Source organism: Saccoglossus kowalevskii, chromosome 6 (assembly GCF_978046115.1).
Source record: "Saccoglossus kowalevskii chromosome 6, keSacKowa6.1, whole genome shotgun sequence".
Classification (NCBI taxonomy): domain Eukaryota; kingdom Metazoa; phylum Hemichordata; class Enteropneusta; family Harrimaniidae; genus Saccoglossus; species Saccoglossus kowalevskii.
The window spans coordinates 20,440,070-20,455,558 of NC_140646.1; the positions used below are offsets into that span (position 1 = coordinate 20,440,070).

The following is a 15,489-nucleotide window of genomic DNA, read 5'->3' on the forward strand; positions in this document are numbered from 1 at the left end:
GTTGACTGATGTCGATTGAACAGTTATACACTAATCTATATAAAAAAAGGTTTTTAGCGCTTTCAGCCTGAGTTCAGTACAGGCTGCAGGTGGTCAGAAATATGCTAAGAAATCATATATGTTTTTCCAACGGGATAAACAAATTAATGCAATTACAACATGAAGTAAATGTGTTCACTTAAAGCGGGGGAGTCGTCACCTGCGCATGCGTCAGATGGCCATAGCGTGTCATTGTTTACAAACAAGCGTCTACCCATGAGCCTTTGCGTTTTTAACGTGTGTTGTTATCGTTGCTTGGGACTCAATTCCCGCGCGTGCGCATGTAACGACCCTCCCGCTTTAACAAATTAAGAACATATTAAAGACAAGTTTTTTTTTTTTTTTTTTTTCTGCTCTCTTGCATTTATTCATTTACAAAAAACACTTGATTACAACAGCATATCACACGTGGCGATTCTCTAGTCATTTGGAGACATGAAATTTCTGCTCATGCCTGAATAAACATGCACAACAAATGGGAAGAGAACCACTGAAAATTTTTACTAACAGAACTTTCAAAATAAAACTTTAAAAGAAATACACTTCATTTATAACCTCTCTGATGTCTATAATATATATTTTTAACGTTTACAGAAACCTCAACAGCTGCTTCCTTCACACTATGCTCTTCACCTTTCAACTTCTCTCGTATGTGATACAAAAATACATGGCCACCAAAGGCCTGGTTGACATGGACTTTAAACACAAATATCGGACACGCTTGCTATTTAAAAATAAGGAAAATTTTAAGCTTTTTGAACAAAAAATAATTAAGACTTGTTTTCCCTGAATCCAACCACAAAGTTTAATACTCAAATCTGCTTCGGACACATAATAAATGGAAGTTGTGTGGCAGTTAACTACCCAGGCGCTGCAAAAGCCAGGCCAAAGTCTGCGACCAGGTTGAAAATGTACAACTACACAAATTGTACAGAAACTGGAAGCACAAACATGTGCATTGTAAAACTAAAGTTGGAAATTGATGCAAAGAAGAGCAAGAACAGGAAGGAAAGCAACATTACAATTTTTGATCTTGCTCAAAGCAGCAAACATGACAAAATCTGATAAAAGTAGCAAGAAATTTGGTCGTCTAAAAATTGCCAGCAATACAAGCCAAGACAAAGGCACTAGAATTACAATTAACTAGCGTGATCTTAGGCAGTACGAAAATTCAAAAACTTCCACAACATTCTTCTTTCCCCTGAACTGCTCTTCAAACATTGTTGCAAAGAGCATACACTTTAAATTAACTGACAGCACAAAGTTGCTTGCAGCCCATGATCTACAAATGATCTTGTTGCAACAGTAACATGAACTCATCAAGAATTGTCACTCTCCACAGATGAAGACAGTGGCACACCAACATGCCAGAATTTTGTTAAGTACGCAATTCGTGGTTATCACCTGCCACAACTCCGAAGGGCGGTCTTTTTCCAAAAGGGGGGTTCACATAATTTCACTCAATCACTTTTACATTGGCCATGGCCATGGTCATCTCCAAAATTCTAGCACAAGGGGGGGGGGGCAACATTTCAATATGCCCAGACTGTTTACAGGTGATTGTAATCATACATACATACATACATACGGTAAAATGCAAGTCTTAGCTTTACAAACCCAGCTTTATAAACACCCAATTTTTCTTCAACATCACATGCCAAAAACTCCTAATAACATGATTTGAAATTACAACACTAAGCAATGATTTATATTGTATTAAATGTACCTCAAACAGTATCAACTCTATACCAGTGAAATCAAATTCTAGATTATCAAATCATCTGTCCTCAAAGTGCCTTCACATTTATTAAATGATCCAACAGTTTCCGCTGTTTAACTGCTTATGTTGACACTAAATTGGTTATCTAAAGATCTGAAAGCTGCTAAATCAATCTTGAGAGCAAGGAATAAAACAATTCGGGGGATCCCCAATGTTTGGGGTTTCAAAAGATACTCTACTCTAATATATAATAATAAATACAATCAAATGGTAACTTATATTCTCCAGCATCGCAGACTTTTGCAAACTATACCATATCTCACTTCAGCCAAGACCAGCCAGTTTCCTCTTAGGAAAAACCAGACCAACAAAGTTGTCAAAAAGAACTAGGATTATCACCTGTTCTGGAAATACTATCCTTCCCACCCCGTTTTTTTTTTATTAAATGTTATTATATTTTTAGCTTTTTGAAGAAACTGATCAATGGACCAAACATGAAATAATCTTTTCTACCCTCTGGACTTTCTTTCTGCAACTGGTACTGGCCACTTCAACTACGGTAAGATAGGCTCTGCGGTCCTTTTTATTGAAGGACTTAAAGCTGATTCACAATCCCGTGCAAAGTGACCAGGTTCTCCACACTTGTAGCATTTGCCACCACCTCCGCCGCCGCCGCCACCGCCACCTCCGCTGTAATTATCTTCATTCGGGCAGTTACGAGCAATATGGTCAGACATGTTGCACCTGTAGCAATTGCCTTGGCTACCACCATCTCTTCCACCCCAAGTGTTGCCACCACTTTCAGAGCAATCTCTGACTATATGGCCAGGTTTTCCACACTTGTAGCAGGTACAATCGTCACCTCCACTTCTACCACCTCCGCCACTGCCACCGCCTTGGGGACATTCTCGGGAGAAGTGGCCAGTTTCTCCACAGGTGTAGCAGGTTCTTCCTCCACCGCCACCACCGTCTTGACGTGGCTCCTGACAGTCACGAGCTAAATGGCCACTTTTACCACAGTTGTAACAACCATCTCTTCCATCACCGCGTCCACCACCTCGTCCTCTACCACCACCTCCGCCGCCACCAGATCTGCAGTCACGCGAAATATGGCCCTGACGTCCACAGTTATAACACTCTATATCGCTCCTACCATCACCCATCTCTCCTCCCGGGTCTCTCCTCCTCCTGTCTCCGCCTTTGCTGGAGATTTCCCAATCAAATAAGAGTCGAAATGAAGATTTCGAGAGGAATGCAACAATTTTCCCAATTTTTTACCATTAAAGACAAGTTACCGTATAACATGACCGCAACAAACTTCAGAGTTTAGAAGTAATATCGACACAACAGACCCATTCCTTTAATTTTCAATAATATTTATAAATTTCACAATTCCAACAGACTGTTTTGGCCGACGGAACATTGCGTACTTTGCTCAATGACTGGCTAGTTTTAATCAACGGCCAATGGAATTTATAAATATTCATTAAAATAAAATATATGAATATGTTGTATGTTGATTGTAAAACACTGTCTCTGCGAATATACACATACAGACACAACAAATACCAATACATATAAGCAAATGTGGCTCGATCCCAGCTACTCGCCGCAGTGCTACTATGATTAGGGGTCAAACATTTTAAAGCGGGCAGTCGTCATTGTTTACAAACAACCGTCTACCCACGAGCCTTTGCGTTCTTAGCGTGTGTTGTTATCATCGCTTGGGACTCAATTCCCGCGCGTGCGCAGGCGACGACCCTTCCGCTTTAAATCATGCTTGTGGCCGAGAGATTTGTTGAAAACAAAATTGCAAGCTAGACTCCTGGAGAAAAACAAATGTTACAAGAGCAAATGTTGGCTAATTAAAAAAAAACAAAAAAAACAAAGGGTACCACGAAAAACAAAATTGGTCACACTCAAATTTCAAATGTGTAACCTCTTATACAGTACAGACGAAGGGCATTGCGGGATACAGACTGGAACGAACAGTCCAGTAATAATATAGTTGGCAAACCTATCAAGTACTCAGTACTCTTAGTGCAACATAGGTATTCCCTTCAACTTTATAAATTTCACTCACGCGAAGTTTCTATTTGTTAACATTGGAAAGTTTTTAAAATGACCTCGTTGCTCACTGTGTTTGTTGGTTGACTTGTTTGAATGAACTGCCATTGAAATTTGGAAATATTTATAAAAATGAAGGAGACACCCTTGTTGTACCGAGAGTAGTTACCGTATAATTCTTAAAGGGCGGCAGTCGTCGTGCTATGTCATGTTCGATATGGGACTCATAGCGACGTATACAACGCGTGTAAAATACATAGTTTATTTACACGAAATTCGAACACGCGCTGTGCAGCGACCAACGCGCTTTAATGTGTTCAATCATAGACCTCATATATATGGTTCAACCACGGTTACTTCTTCTAGTAACCCTGGTTCAACAAAAAAACTGAGTAGTTTAGTGATCAAAATCCCACGGTCAAAAAATAACTCAACTTAATTAATCAATTAAAGCGATTATTGACATACTTTGTAACACAATAAACTGTAACAATTATACTTAAAATCGTGACAACCACATTTTTTGAAGAACATTCTATAACAATGGGTGTGCAACTCTCACGTGAGGTCACAGGTGGTCTCAGGAAATCGTGCGTATGTACATGCCTACCAAGCGAATCATGCGACTTTTTTCGCCATCTACACATGTGATTGGAAGACGATTGGTGATTGGCTATCTTCACTGACCCTTTTCCCGTTCACTCTTTTCGTGCGTGTTTTCTGCGTGTTATTTGCATCAGCAACTGAGAGGGCAACCTATCTTAGGTATGGAAATTACCTGACCTATAATGCGAAGAAATATGGAACGAAAATTTTATATTGTGTTATTTTAGTGAATATATGTCCTATGTGTATTTTTAAAGAATAATTGTGCATTATTTGCAAACTCAACAAAACAGCAAGTCACCGTGATTGCGATTTACAGCCATATGAATAATTATTACACTCTTAAAGGGTCTTCGCCCTATTTGTATCTGTGTCGTGTTATTATTTTGATCTGTTCAGATTGTGAAGTCCGCTTTTCGAGGTCGTGTGAATATATATATTGGCCGCATGCACCAGTAGTTGAACATTTGAAATCAAAATGCTGCGTGTCGCACAGTCTGGTAGTCTTCAAAGATGGCAGCAGGTTACGCCAGTCCTGCTTTCTGCGTCGCCGTTGTCAACACCAACTGGAAAGGCCCAGCTTTCGTCACACCACAGTCACGACACTTTACACGTTCTCCAGAAAAATGACAAGAAAGTTTCCCCGGTTCCACCGAGTATCCAAGGCGTTCAACCGATGTCAGCAAAGCCGACGAAGGATGTTCTTTCTCAGGCACAGTCTTTTTTAAAAAATCAAGAAGACCGCTCGAAAGTGCTGCGCGACAAGATACAGAATGCAAACCAAGGGGCGGCCTGCAGAGAATTTCACACGAGCGTGTCACATGGGGCGTCGTGTGGAACAGTAGTGGAGGAATGGGACGACGAAATGGCTTGCGTATTGCAGGGAACTTGTCTACCAGGTAGCACGATGTATTGCCGTACCAAGTCTATGTTTGGGAAGTTGAAGTTGAGCGACGTCGATCAAGGTACGTTCGGTACCGTTCAAGGCGTACGCCGATACAGCACTTCGTCGCCGACGTTTTCTCCGGTGAGGCGATTGTCAGATTCATTTGGTCGTACGTACGAGGCATGGGACGAAGATCTAGTAACGCAGGTGCCTGTTCCAAACAAGCCGAGCTTTAATAATATTCCCAAAATAGACAAAGCTACCAGATCGTATTATCAAGCGGAACCACGGGCCCAGTTCGTACCGGTGACTAGATTCGGTGACGCCAAACGAAGTTACCATACCGGCGACATAGTACCACTCTCACAAAGAATGGGAAGATCGTTTGAAACGTGGGATGAAGACGTGGCACACATGATACACAATCTTCACAGTAAACCAGTATTTGGGAGGCCACGAAGAGATATTCGTCCACCTTCCGACCCACCGAAAGTCTATGTTCCGGTAAGTTGTGAGTGCATGGTGTTACAGACAAGACACTGCCACACGTCATCATCATCCTCTCCTGCACCTGTACCCAAATCAAGCCAAAGGGAGAGGTTAAAGCAAGTGTTCAGAGACTATGGTGCTACGGTGGTCATATTTCATGTTAGCATTTCGTTGCTCTCCCTGGGTGGAGTTTACCTGGCAGTATCAAGGTGAATGTCATGTTTTGTTAAAAAATCTGCCATGGGCAGCCAGGTGACCACCGAACTCGGCCAGATTTCTACTCGGCCAGTGACCGTACTCGGCCAGCATATGTGCATAAGGGTGTGAATGATGCAACAGCGAGCGCTGTATTACAGACTGTCAGAGTCATATCACAACAAAATATAAAAAATGTACGGGCGTCAAAGGGTGTCGATTTCAGTGCTTTGTTAATAAAAAAAGGGATGTCTATTTCAGTGACGAAACAGCCAGCGCTGTGTCTTTTGTCATATCACAGTAAAATGTAAAAAAAAAAATAGACGGTCGCCGATGTGATGTCTGTGATTCAATGTAATGTCTGTGTTTTTCCTTTGAAAAGAAAATTTGCGTCACTGAAATCGACAATGTTCAGCCAATGTTGAAATCAACAACATGTCGGAGAACCAGTAGCGTTTGTGTGTGTGTGTTTGTAAACTTGCGTTGTTGAAATCGACAACAAAATAGTCACGGGAGGTGGCGACTGGTCGAGTTGTGCATTTTTTTCCTGGCCGAGTTGAAATCTGGCCGAGTTCGGTTGTATTCGGGCAGCCATAACCCTCTAACATACCATGGAGCTAAAAATCTGTTTAGCTTCATGTATAAACTGAATTATGGGTGGGTGGCTCATGGGTAAATCACACAGCAATTCTATAATTAATTTTTAAAATCATTCTTATTACATGGTCAGTTCATCATTCCACCTTTCAACATTACTGTCAAGTCATTAATTATTCACTGGGTTTTATTTTTGCTGATAAAGTGAAATGCAGCTAAATTAATTTAAATCCTGTAAAATTACAGTGAATCTGAACAAATCACAAAATATAGTAAAAATAAATACCAGTGAATATTGATGTTTTCTACAGTATATGCATTCTTAGTTATTAATACATAAACATGTTATCATTTATATATGGTAATTTGATAGCCTAAACATATTGTCAATCACAATTTTTTTTTTTTTTATGTACTGGTACAAATATACAAGTGAGAAGTGGACTGTGAAATTGGTTTAAAAATAGTAACGCTTAGTCTTCGAATCATTTTGACATAAGCACAAATGTACATTTTTAGCTCCGCTGTCGACTTTGTCGAGCGGAGCTTATCATATGAGTGATTGTCTGTCGTCGTTCGTGTCAATGTTTTACTTTTTCGACTTCTTCTTGAAAACTAAAAGCCTGAATGCTTTGATACTTGGTGTATATGTACCTTGGGTAAACCTCTCTCAGATTTGTTCATTTCATGATGATATCTTCAATTCTCTGATTTTAGTGAATATTTTTGTCATTTTTGGTAAAAAGTGATATTTCCGACTTCTTGTTAAAAACCGCAAGTCCAATTGCGTTGATATTACATATATAGATACTACATGTGGAGCTCTCTCAGATTTGTTCATTTTCTAATGATATCTTTAATTCTCTAATTTTGGTGAATACTTTTGTCATTTTTGGTAAAAAGTGATATTTTCGACTTCTTGTTGAAAACCGCAAGTCCAATTGCTTTGATATATTATACATATAGGTACTACATGTGGACCTCTCTCAGATTTGTTCATTTTCTAATGATATCTTCTGTTCTTTAATTGCCATGTGCATTGCTAACAGCAGAGCTATCTCAGCTGACAGGCTGCTTGTTTTAAAGAATGCAGAAATCTTACAACTGCCACACATCAGTTGCTAATTTTCTTGTTGATATAAAGGGTAAACTGTTTTGTAGATTCTCAATCTGGTGGTAGGCAAATCTAACATGAGATTAACATGTACAGGTTTGAAAAATTAGCGTTTGTGGTTATTTTTTTGGGTGCATTTTAGATACATCACTTTTCCGTTAGTCCAAAAAACCAAACTGTTTCCACTAACATGGACTTGTGGTAGTGTAGGTTAAAAAAAATCCTTGCTAACCAAAGTTAGCTAACCAAAACTGTGTTTGATGTTTATATTTGAAGTCCTCCAAATGTGGGCAAAATTCAGGGCAATACCATAGTTGGTTTCATTTGTTGAATGTTGATGTGATTTTGCACCATTTTTGTACCGTATGCATGTTTGGCCAGATAAGAAATTAGCGTAGACAATGCATTGATATGATAGGGGGGTATCAGAACCACATATATTTTTTTCATTTCGCTATGTTTCATGCAGCGTAACTACCTGTGTGCTATATTTTTAATCTCACTCACAAATGGTAAGTGAAAACTACCAACCCTAAAAAACCATTGTGCAGTGCAAAGCAGGAGAAAAAAAGTGCCTTTCATCATGACAATGCAAGTTGTGGATGTAAAAAATACCTAAACCTGTTAAATAAGTGATAAAAGTTAAATGTATTTGTTTTGGTCTCAACTTGCTCAATCAGGCGCTGCCGGCATGATCACTGCATGATTTTATGACATGCAATCCATGCCATGCCATGCCATGCCATGCCAACAATTGAATGCCACTGACCCACTTTTCACTGTTAAGTGTCATCTTCAGGTCAACTTGTTAGTGTCTGAATAGTTTTTGCTAAGTCATCTCGTGTATGCATGGTCAAGTATGGCTTATATTCATCGAATTACTGGTATGTAAGCAATTGTGCAGCATAATAAGTGTTTTTTTTTAATTGATAGTTTCAGGGGTCAAAATTGAGATTTTAGCTGGGACAGGTTGATGTACAAATTGGCCAGTCTCTGAGGACAGGTGAATAAAGATTAGTTTCACTAACTGACCAAATGTGTAGTCCAAAGTTGCTAATCTCCAGAAAATTGCTTTCAAATTTTTTTTAAGAATAATGAAATAATAATGAGCCAATAATTAAAATTGTATTTTAAATAATGTCTTAATTTATCTTGCCAAGGATAGGTAAATCATCATTTTCACCAATTTGTTCAAATGACGCGCACAATTTTTTAATTTCAATCCCCGGGATAGCTTAGGGACGACGTCAAAAGATCGATGTCGGATAAAAAACTCATTTCCTTTAGTTTGGGGGTGGGGGGTTTTGATCTCAAAAAGTTTCCATCCGACAAAAACGATTTTATTTTTTAATGAAGTCAAAAAAATTTTGGAGTATTTGTAGTTCGTTTTTTTTTCTATCCAATCATGGACAGAAACAACCGAAAAGGGGAAAAAACAGAAAAATGGTTTGGTTCGAGTGTAAATCTGAGGTGCATTTGTAAAATCTTTTTAAACCCACCCGACGGCCGACTACTATGCAATACTACTGTCCGATTATCAATTTGTATTTAATGGTGAATGTAGTCTGACGCCATGACCAATATTTATCAATTAAGTTTCAGTGGGGGGTAGGGGGGTTTGGAAAAAAACTAAAGCAATTAAGTTTTTTATCCAACATCGATCTTTTGACGTTGTCCCTTACCCATGACTGGACCAGCTTAAATATCATCAGCAGTCTAAATGCACAGGTCAATTACAACAACCCACAACTCGCCACTGACATTTTCTTAATCATGTGTAATTTTAAGTTTTAATTTTCGGTAAAATATACATTCGATTTGGATACGTTTGGGGCTGAACTCCACCCATGAAGTTTGTATGGGAAAGGTACCTGCCCAATTGACTCCAGTGGTCAGCCCCTATATCATCGCCATCATAATCATCATCATAAAGCCATTTAATAATAAACAATGGGATTGTTTATTTATATGGGTGGCATGATTCACCTTTTACCTACTAGACTACATGTTGTACAAATCATTAAGGTTCTATTTATGGGGTTGGCTTGTCATAAAATATAACAAATTGTAGTTTATATCTCCACGTATCTGGGTTGCTGCTTCAGGTGTCAATCGTATGTTGATGTGTAGTAGTTGTTACTGTCGACGCCCTGAATTAGAGTACACCAAGCCCTGTATTACGAACCTCTTTAGATGTGCATGTTCAAAGATAGTTACCTATGTTGATGTGGTTTGATCAAGCCATCCTCAAAAGGAGGACATCACGTATAGCACACAGCAAATATAACTAAATTATTCATAGCACCTCTTCATTCCTTGACAAGTATCAGTACTTGTATGCTGGAGTCGTGACAACCAGTGTCGGTTGTAGGATGTCTCACCTACTTGGCATTGTATTGTAAAGTATTGGTCCCTCTCTAATATTTTTTTGGGGGGGGGGCTAGGAAGCAGAATATAGGCTGCAATGATATCATCTCTTCTGGTGTTAAATGTCAGTTTACCGTAGTAAAATATCTAATTGAGGCCGCGGCTTAATTTAAAAAGGAAATCTCCGCCTTCTCACTTGAAAAACAAAAAGTCGGGGGTCGGCTTCTATTAGATAAGTTTGGTTGAATTTGAAAGACATTTTCTATAGATATGCAAATGAGGGGTTAATGATATGCACGCACTAAATTGAGACATTGTTTTGATTTCTGGCGTCAAGATTGGTAAAGTGAAAGAGGTCAGGAATAATCATTTGAAATACATACAAACACACACACAAGCACACATGGTATTTTTGTACGGTAGTTCTCTTTTTGAAATATGTGGTGGCCCTGAAAAGGGCCGTTTGGTTTGTGTGTGAAAACTACACGATTGTTAAAATCCTAGAAAGTCGTCGCTGCTGTCATCATCGTCGTCACTGTAAAATATTTCAGCGATTTCTTCGCCAACTGCCTCATCGTCTGTTTCTAGATCTTCATAAATTAAGTTGTCTTCAGATCCATCAAGTGAATTTGATATCCCTGGCTTCTTAAAAGAATTTATCACAGTAGATGCGGGAACTCTGTTCCATGACGAAACGACCCACTCGAGTACTGTCTTCTTGGCGGGGGCTTTGCGTTTACCAGCCGGAGTAAACAGTGTTTCCCCGGTCTTCATCCACTCGTCCCACTCCGCGTGCATGTAATCCTTCAGTGGTTTATTTACGCCGACATCTAACGGCTGGAGAAGAGACGTTAAACCACCAGGAATTACAGCGATGTCGACGTTTCGGGAATAAAGCTCTTCTTTAACTTTCGATGTGAGATGGACGCTGCACGAATCCCAGACTAGGAGCCGCCGAGAGTTATCGTTGCGTTCTGGGAAAGTATCCCTCACCCACGACAGACAAACTAAAATTCATAGAAAATAAAATAACACATAAAGAACCCGAAAGAAACATCAACTGAACATAGTGTGGAATAAAGTAAACGAAACCAACGAAACGCTCAAGTGATTATAAAAAGGTTTGACCTCGCAGTTGTTCACATTTTGATTCGCCATCTTTGTTTGAGTTTGTTTACATCATACAAATGCAAACCCAGCTTCGAAAGACAGAAAACAAATCAAATAAATACTTACGAGATTCATTTATGTATCCCTTTTCTTGTACTTCCACTTTGATTTCCCGGCGTGTCAGTTCATCTAGTCGGCGTTTCCCCTTGAAAATAATCAAAGGTCGGACCTTCTGACCGTCAGCGGTGACCGTCAATACTGCCGTGAACCCTCTCTTCTCGGAGTTAGTGGTCTTGATATGGACGGTCCTGACACCCTGGTGCTCCAAAGTTCTGTTGCCGGGCATATCAAACCGCAACGGAGTTTCATCCATGTTATAGATATCACCAAGAGGGTAACCATGCCGCTGACGAAGCTGAATCACGTAGCGCTGAAACTGTAGAATTTTGTCTTCGTAGTCAGCTGGTAACTTTTGTCCTATCGATGTTCGGACACGTGTTGACAGTGAGTGGCGCCGCTTCAACGAATGAAGCCACCCATCGGTAGCTTTGAACTCACTGTCGTTACTCAGTCTCCGGGCTTGCATTTGCAATTGTCGACCAGAAATTGCGTTACCGTTTTTTCTGTGATCGTCGAACCACTGCATTACGCTGTCATCCAATGTTTTGTTCTTGACCCTACGACCGGCGCCTGGTAACCGTTTAGCTTGGCGTTTGTTGTCATACAACTGGTCCTTCGCTCGAATCCACTGTCGAACTTGCTTTTCATTTATACCAAAATGATCAGCTGTTTTTCGGTTGTTTTTCCACTCTAGTGCTTTACAAACAACTTTCAACTTGAAAGCAGAATCATAGGAAGCACGGCGATTTTGGCTGGTAGAGTGAGGCATGGCTTCGATAAAATAACGATGTAAATAAATATAGTTGCGTAAGCGAACAGAGAACTTGAGCAGTATAGAAACTGAACCCAGGATGAAAATTTCTTCTGATCGTGAGTTTATATTACCATGCATTTCTTGCATTGTATTTGTTTCCGCCAATTACGAACGAAGATTTCGTGCACTTGTTGCAAGTTTCCTGTATTTTACAATGTCTGTCGCGTGGTCGTTTCACACGGTACCCAAACGTCTCACACTCAAGTTTATTAAACGTACGATACAAATAATACCAGGTCTATCACTCATTCATGTGCAGTCTTTGTTTATTAGACAGGATAAGGAACACCAACAGGAAACACAACATACAGAAATAAACTAACAATAAATCTATGTCAATCACCTTTGTTTATTTTGGAATACTGGCACAGGAAAACAACACACACTCAATGTCTCAGAAAAGCAGGGCGGCTTCAATTAGAGTATTTTCAAGGAACCAAATGTTTCTAATTTTGAAATGATACATTGTATCAAAGTAGGGGTGCGGCTTCAAATAGACATGGGCCTCAATTAGATATTTTACGGTAGGTGTTGAGCATGTTATGTAACTTTGTTGCTCTATGAATTAATATTCAAAACTAGAGGGTTTTTTGTTAAGTTCTCTTTATAGTAATATTATGCTTCAGTTTGTAACAAATAAGTTTCAAAATAGTTGTTTGAAAAATAGTTCCTTGAGATCACATTAGTTTAAGTGTTTTTAGCTACAATAGATTTTATGACAATCAAAATCATAGTGCGTGGCTTGTGCAAACAGGCTAATATTTTTTGCATTACATTCATTAATATTCGTAAATATTTGTTTTATTTTGCAGTGGTATTGATTTGCAGTCGTGGCTGTACAAGGTTGGCGTAGGGCAGGCATTCCTCGACTCAAGAATTGCTACAGGTGCTAGCACATTTGTAGTATCGTATGCGATTTACAAGTTGTTTGCACCAGTACGAATGGCAATTACTATAACGGCGACTCCATTCATTGTTCGATACCTGAGAAAAATCAATATATTGAAGCAGCCTGTGCCAAAATAAGACTAATTTTACATTATTCAGGGTACTTTTCAGTTATGCAAGAAAAAAATGGTGCATCGTAAAAATTCTACAACGCAATCTTTGATATTTCTTCAAGTGCGCACAATTGGGATTGATTGTATTACCGACTTTCAACTGCATAAAATTTGATGTATGCTGACCGAATATCAAAAGAAGCTTATAATGGTGTTTGTACTCTGCTGTGTACTTCAGTGCATTAACAAGATGCTCGCAACTTCAACTTTGACACTGCTGCCGACTAGCGTTTGTTGTGATTACAAGGGTGTAGTGGAAATAGAACTTGGTTCTGTATGTGAAGCAGCTTGATTGTAGACAGTGTGCGTTTTGTTTTGAATTTTGAACCACTTGCAAAAATACAAGCTTGTTGCTTTTATAGTTTGGGTTTACTTATTGGTTAGCAGAAGCAGACACTTTTCTGAATATCAAATCATGCTTTCTAATGCTTAGAGACTACTTTTGAGAACTACGCTATGTGTGGATTTCGTGTTAATTTCTTAAAATTCCCATATTGAGTTTTCTTTATACTATAGTGTTTTGGAGTAGTGTTCTTATTATGAAAGTAAAAAATGTGGACCCTCCCCCCTTTACCACTGCCGCCCTTGCCACCTCTACCACCTTTGTGGTTGTTCCTTATCACAAACCTTATAAATAAACCATGCAGCTGTTACGTAATTGTGTTGCAGACTGACAAGAATAATTATCACTCAAAGAAAGATGAACTATATTTTCAGGCCAATATTTATATTTTATTTATGTCCCAGAATGTCTATAGCAGTATGTTTAAAGTACAGTTTAGATTTGAGTATGTGCACATTTACATGTATAGTTTTGGAATTTTGCAGGTGCAAGATGGCAATTTATGATTTTGAAATTGACTAATGCAGTTATCGTCAATATTAAGTACAGAACTCTATTCTCCATAGCTATTCAGCTGAGATTGTGTTCAGTTTATTTGTTAAGTCTGTCTTTCACTTATAATATACTTTACCCTTGTCATAGTATGTACTTCAGTCTCAGTAATGTTTTAATTTCACTTGAGTTATAATTGCATTACAAGCATTACTCAACACTTAGATTTATTAGTACAAGATTTAGTTGTCTGGGTTCAGAAGGATCAGTCAGAGAGCGGAAATTGAAAGGCTTGTTAAAAGGAATGTGATCCTTTCTGGGCAAAGTACTTGTTTTCTATTGTATATTGCTTTAACTGTAAACTCTATTGCTTGTGTCAATTATAGTTTGCCTGACCAAGAACTCTTTGAGAGAAAAGTTCTAGCTTATAGATTGTTCTTGATCATATTTTTTTTTTAAACTTAAAATATACTGGTGTGTAATTTTATTATTTGCTCCCGTTTCAACAAATAAAATTATGTATACTGTTTTGCTCTCCTCCTGCAGGAAATCGTGTTCATTTTAGACATAAACTTAGTTCATTATTATGTAAAATAATTGTATGTACAGATAAAGTAAATTACTGTAAAAAACTTTATTTTAGCTGCAATTCATTTTGGCTGAAAAGACTATTTGGCTGTTTTGTATGGAATTTATTTTCATTGATTTTTGACAAGTTTAATGTAAAATACTGGAAAAAAAAGGTATATTCGCATGTTTTTATTTTCACTGAATCATTCCGTAAGCAAAAATAGCGAAAATTAATTCAAACAAAATTAAAGTATTCTACAGTAAATCAAAACATCTCGCAATTTTGCTCAGTTGAGGCAAAGCATAAATACACTTATGCAGAATACTGTATAACATGTTGATATAGCTACATGCTATTTTACTGAATACAAGAATTAACAGACAGAATCTTGATTTAACTAAAGTACCAGCAATCTCATTGTGTGAATTTATTTTGAATTTACAAATTGGCTAAAATAACATGCTAGCGAAAAAGACTCGTTTTACAATAAGTCAAGCTGCTTTCTGGGTTGAGTAGCTAATAGAGCACAACCTTGTAAGGGCAGACTCCCAAAACTGAATCTGAGAAATACTTTTATCCTTTTTTTTTTTAAAAGTTGGCAAACTTTCACAAAAAATTGGGATAACTATATGCAACAAAATGGAATAGGCCATAAAATACCGATCTTTGAATAGATTTAGCAATGTCTGATACATCATGAAACGATTATGTGGGCAAGGGTCCTCTAATAATAAAAACAAACATGGCTGCCACCAGGGTTTGACCGGACTCCACACAAAGAACTTCAACATTCCTGTGATGTATTCTTGGAAGGAAAATGTTATTACGAGGATACCTCAAAGTTTGCTCTCAGACAGTACTTCGTCACATCGTTACTTTCGCTGTGCTGTCTTCGTGC

At 38.4% G+C, this 15,489-nt stretch overlaps 2 protein-coding genes across 3 annotated transcripts; one reads left to right on the top strand and one right to left on the bottom strand.

Moving 5' to 3' along the window:
* Positions 1–2,050: 2,050 nt before the first annotated feature.
* LOC146741879 (uncharacterized) lies at positions 2,051–2,922 on the bottom strand. The gene has a single exon (XM_085500619.1). The coding sequence runs from the start codon at positions 2,920–2,922 to the stop codon at positions 2,314–2,316; it is 609 nt and encodes a 202-aa protein (XP_085356745.1). The 3' UTR covers positions 2,051–2,313.
* A 1,869-nt stretch (positions 2,923–4,791) lies between these two features.
* On the top strand, positions 4,792–13,868 carry LOC100371904 (uncharacterized). 2 transcript variants are annotated; one of them, XM_006812334.3, is made up of 2 exons: positions 4,792–6,016; positions 12,937–13,868. In XM_006812334.3, exons 1-2 carry the CDS (start codon positions 4,911–4,913, stop codon positions 13,148–13,150), a joined length of 1,320 nt encoding a protein of 439 aa, XP_006812397.2. In that variant the 5' UTR covers positions 4,792–4,910; the 3' UTR covers positions 13,151–13,868. The 2 variants fall into 2 exon arrangements, with proteins under 2 accessions (XP_006812397.2, XP_002731469.2); XM_002731423.4 differs by having other exon boundaries at positions 4,792–5,822; positions 12,937–13,544.
* Positions 13,869–15,489: the final 1,621 nt, after the last annotated feature.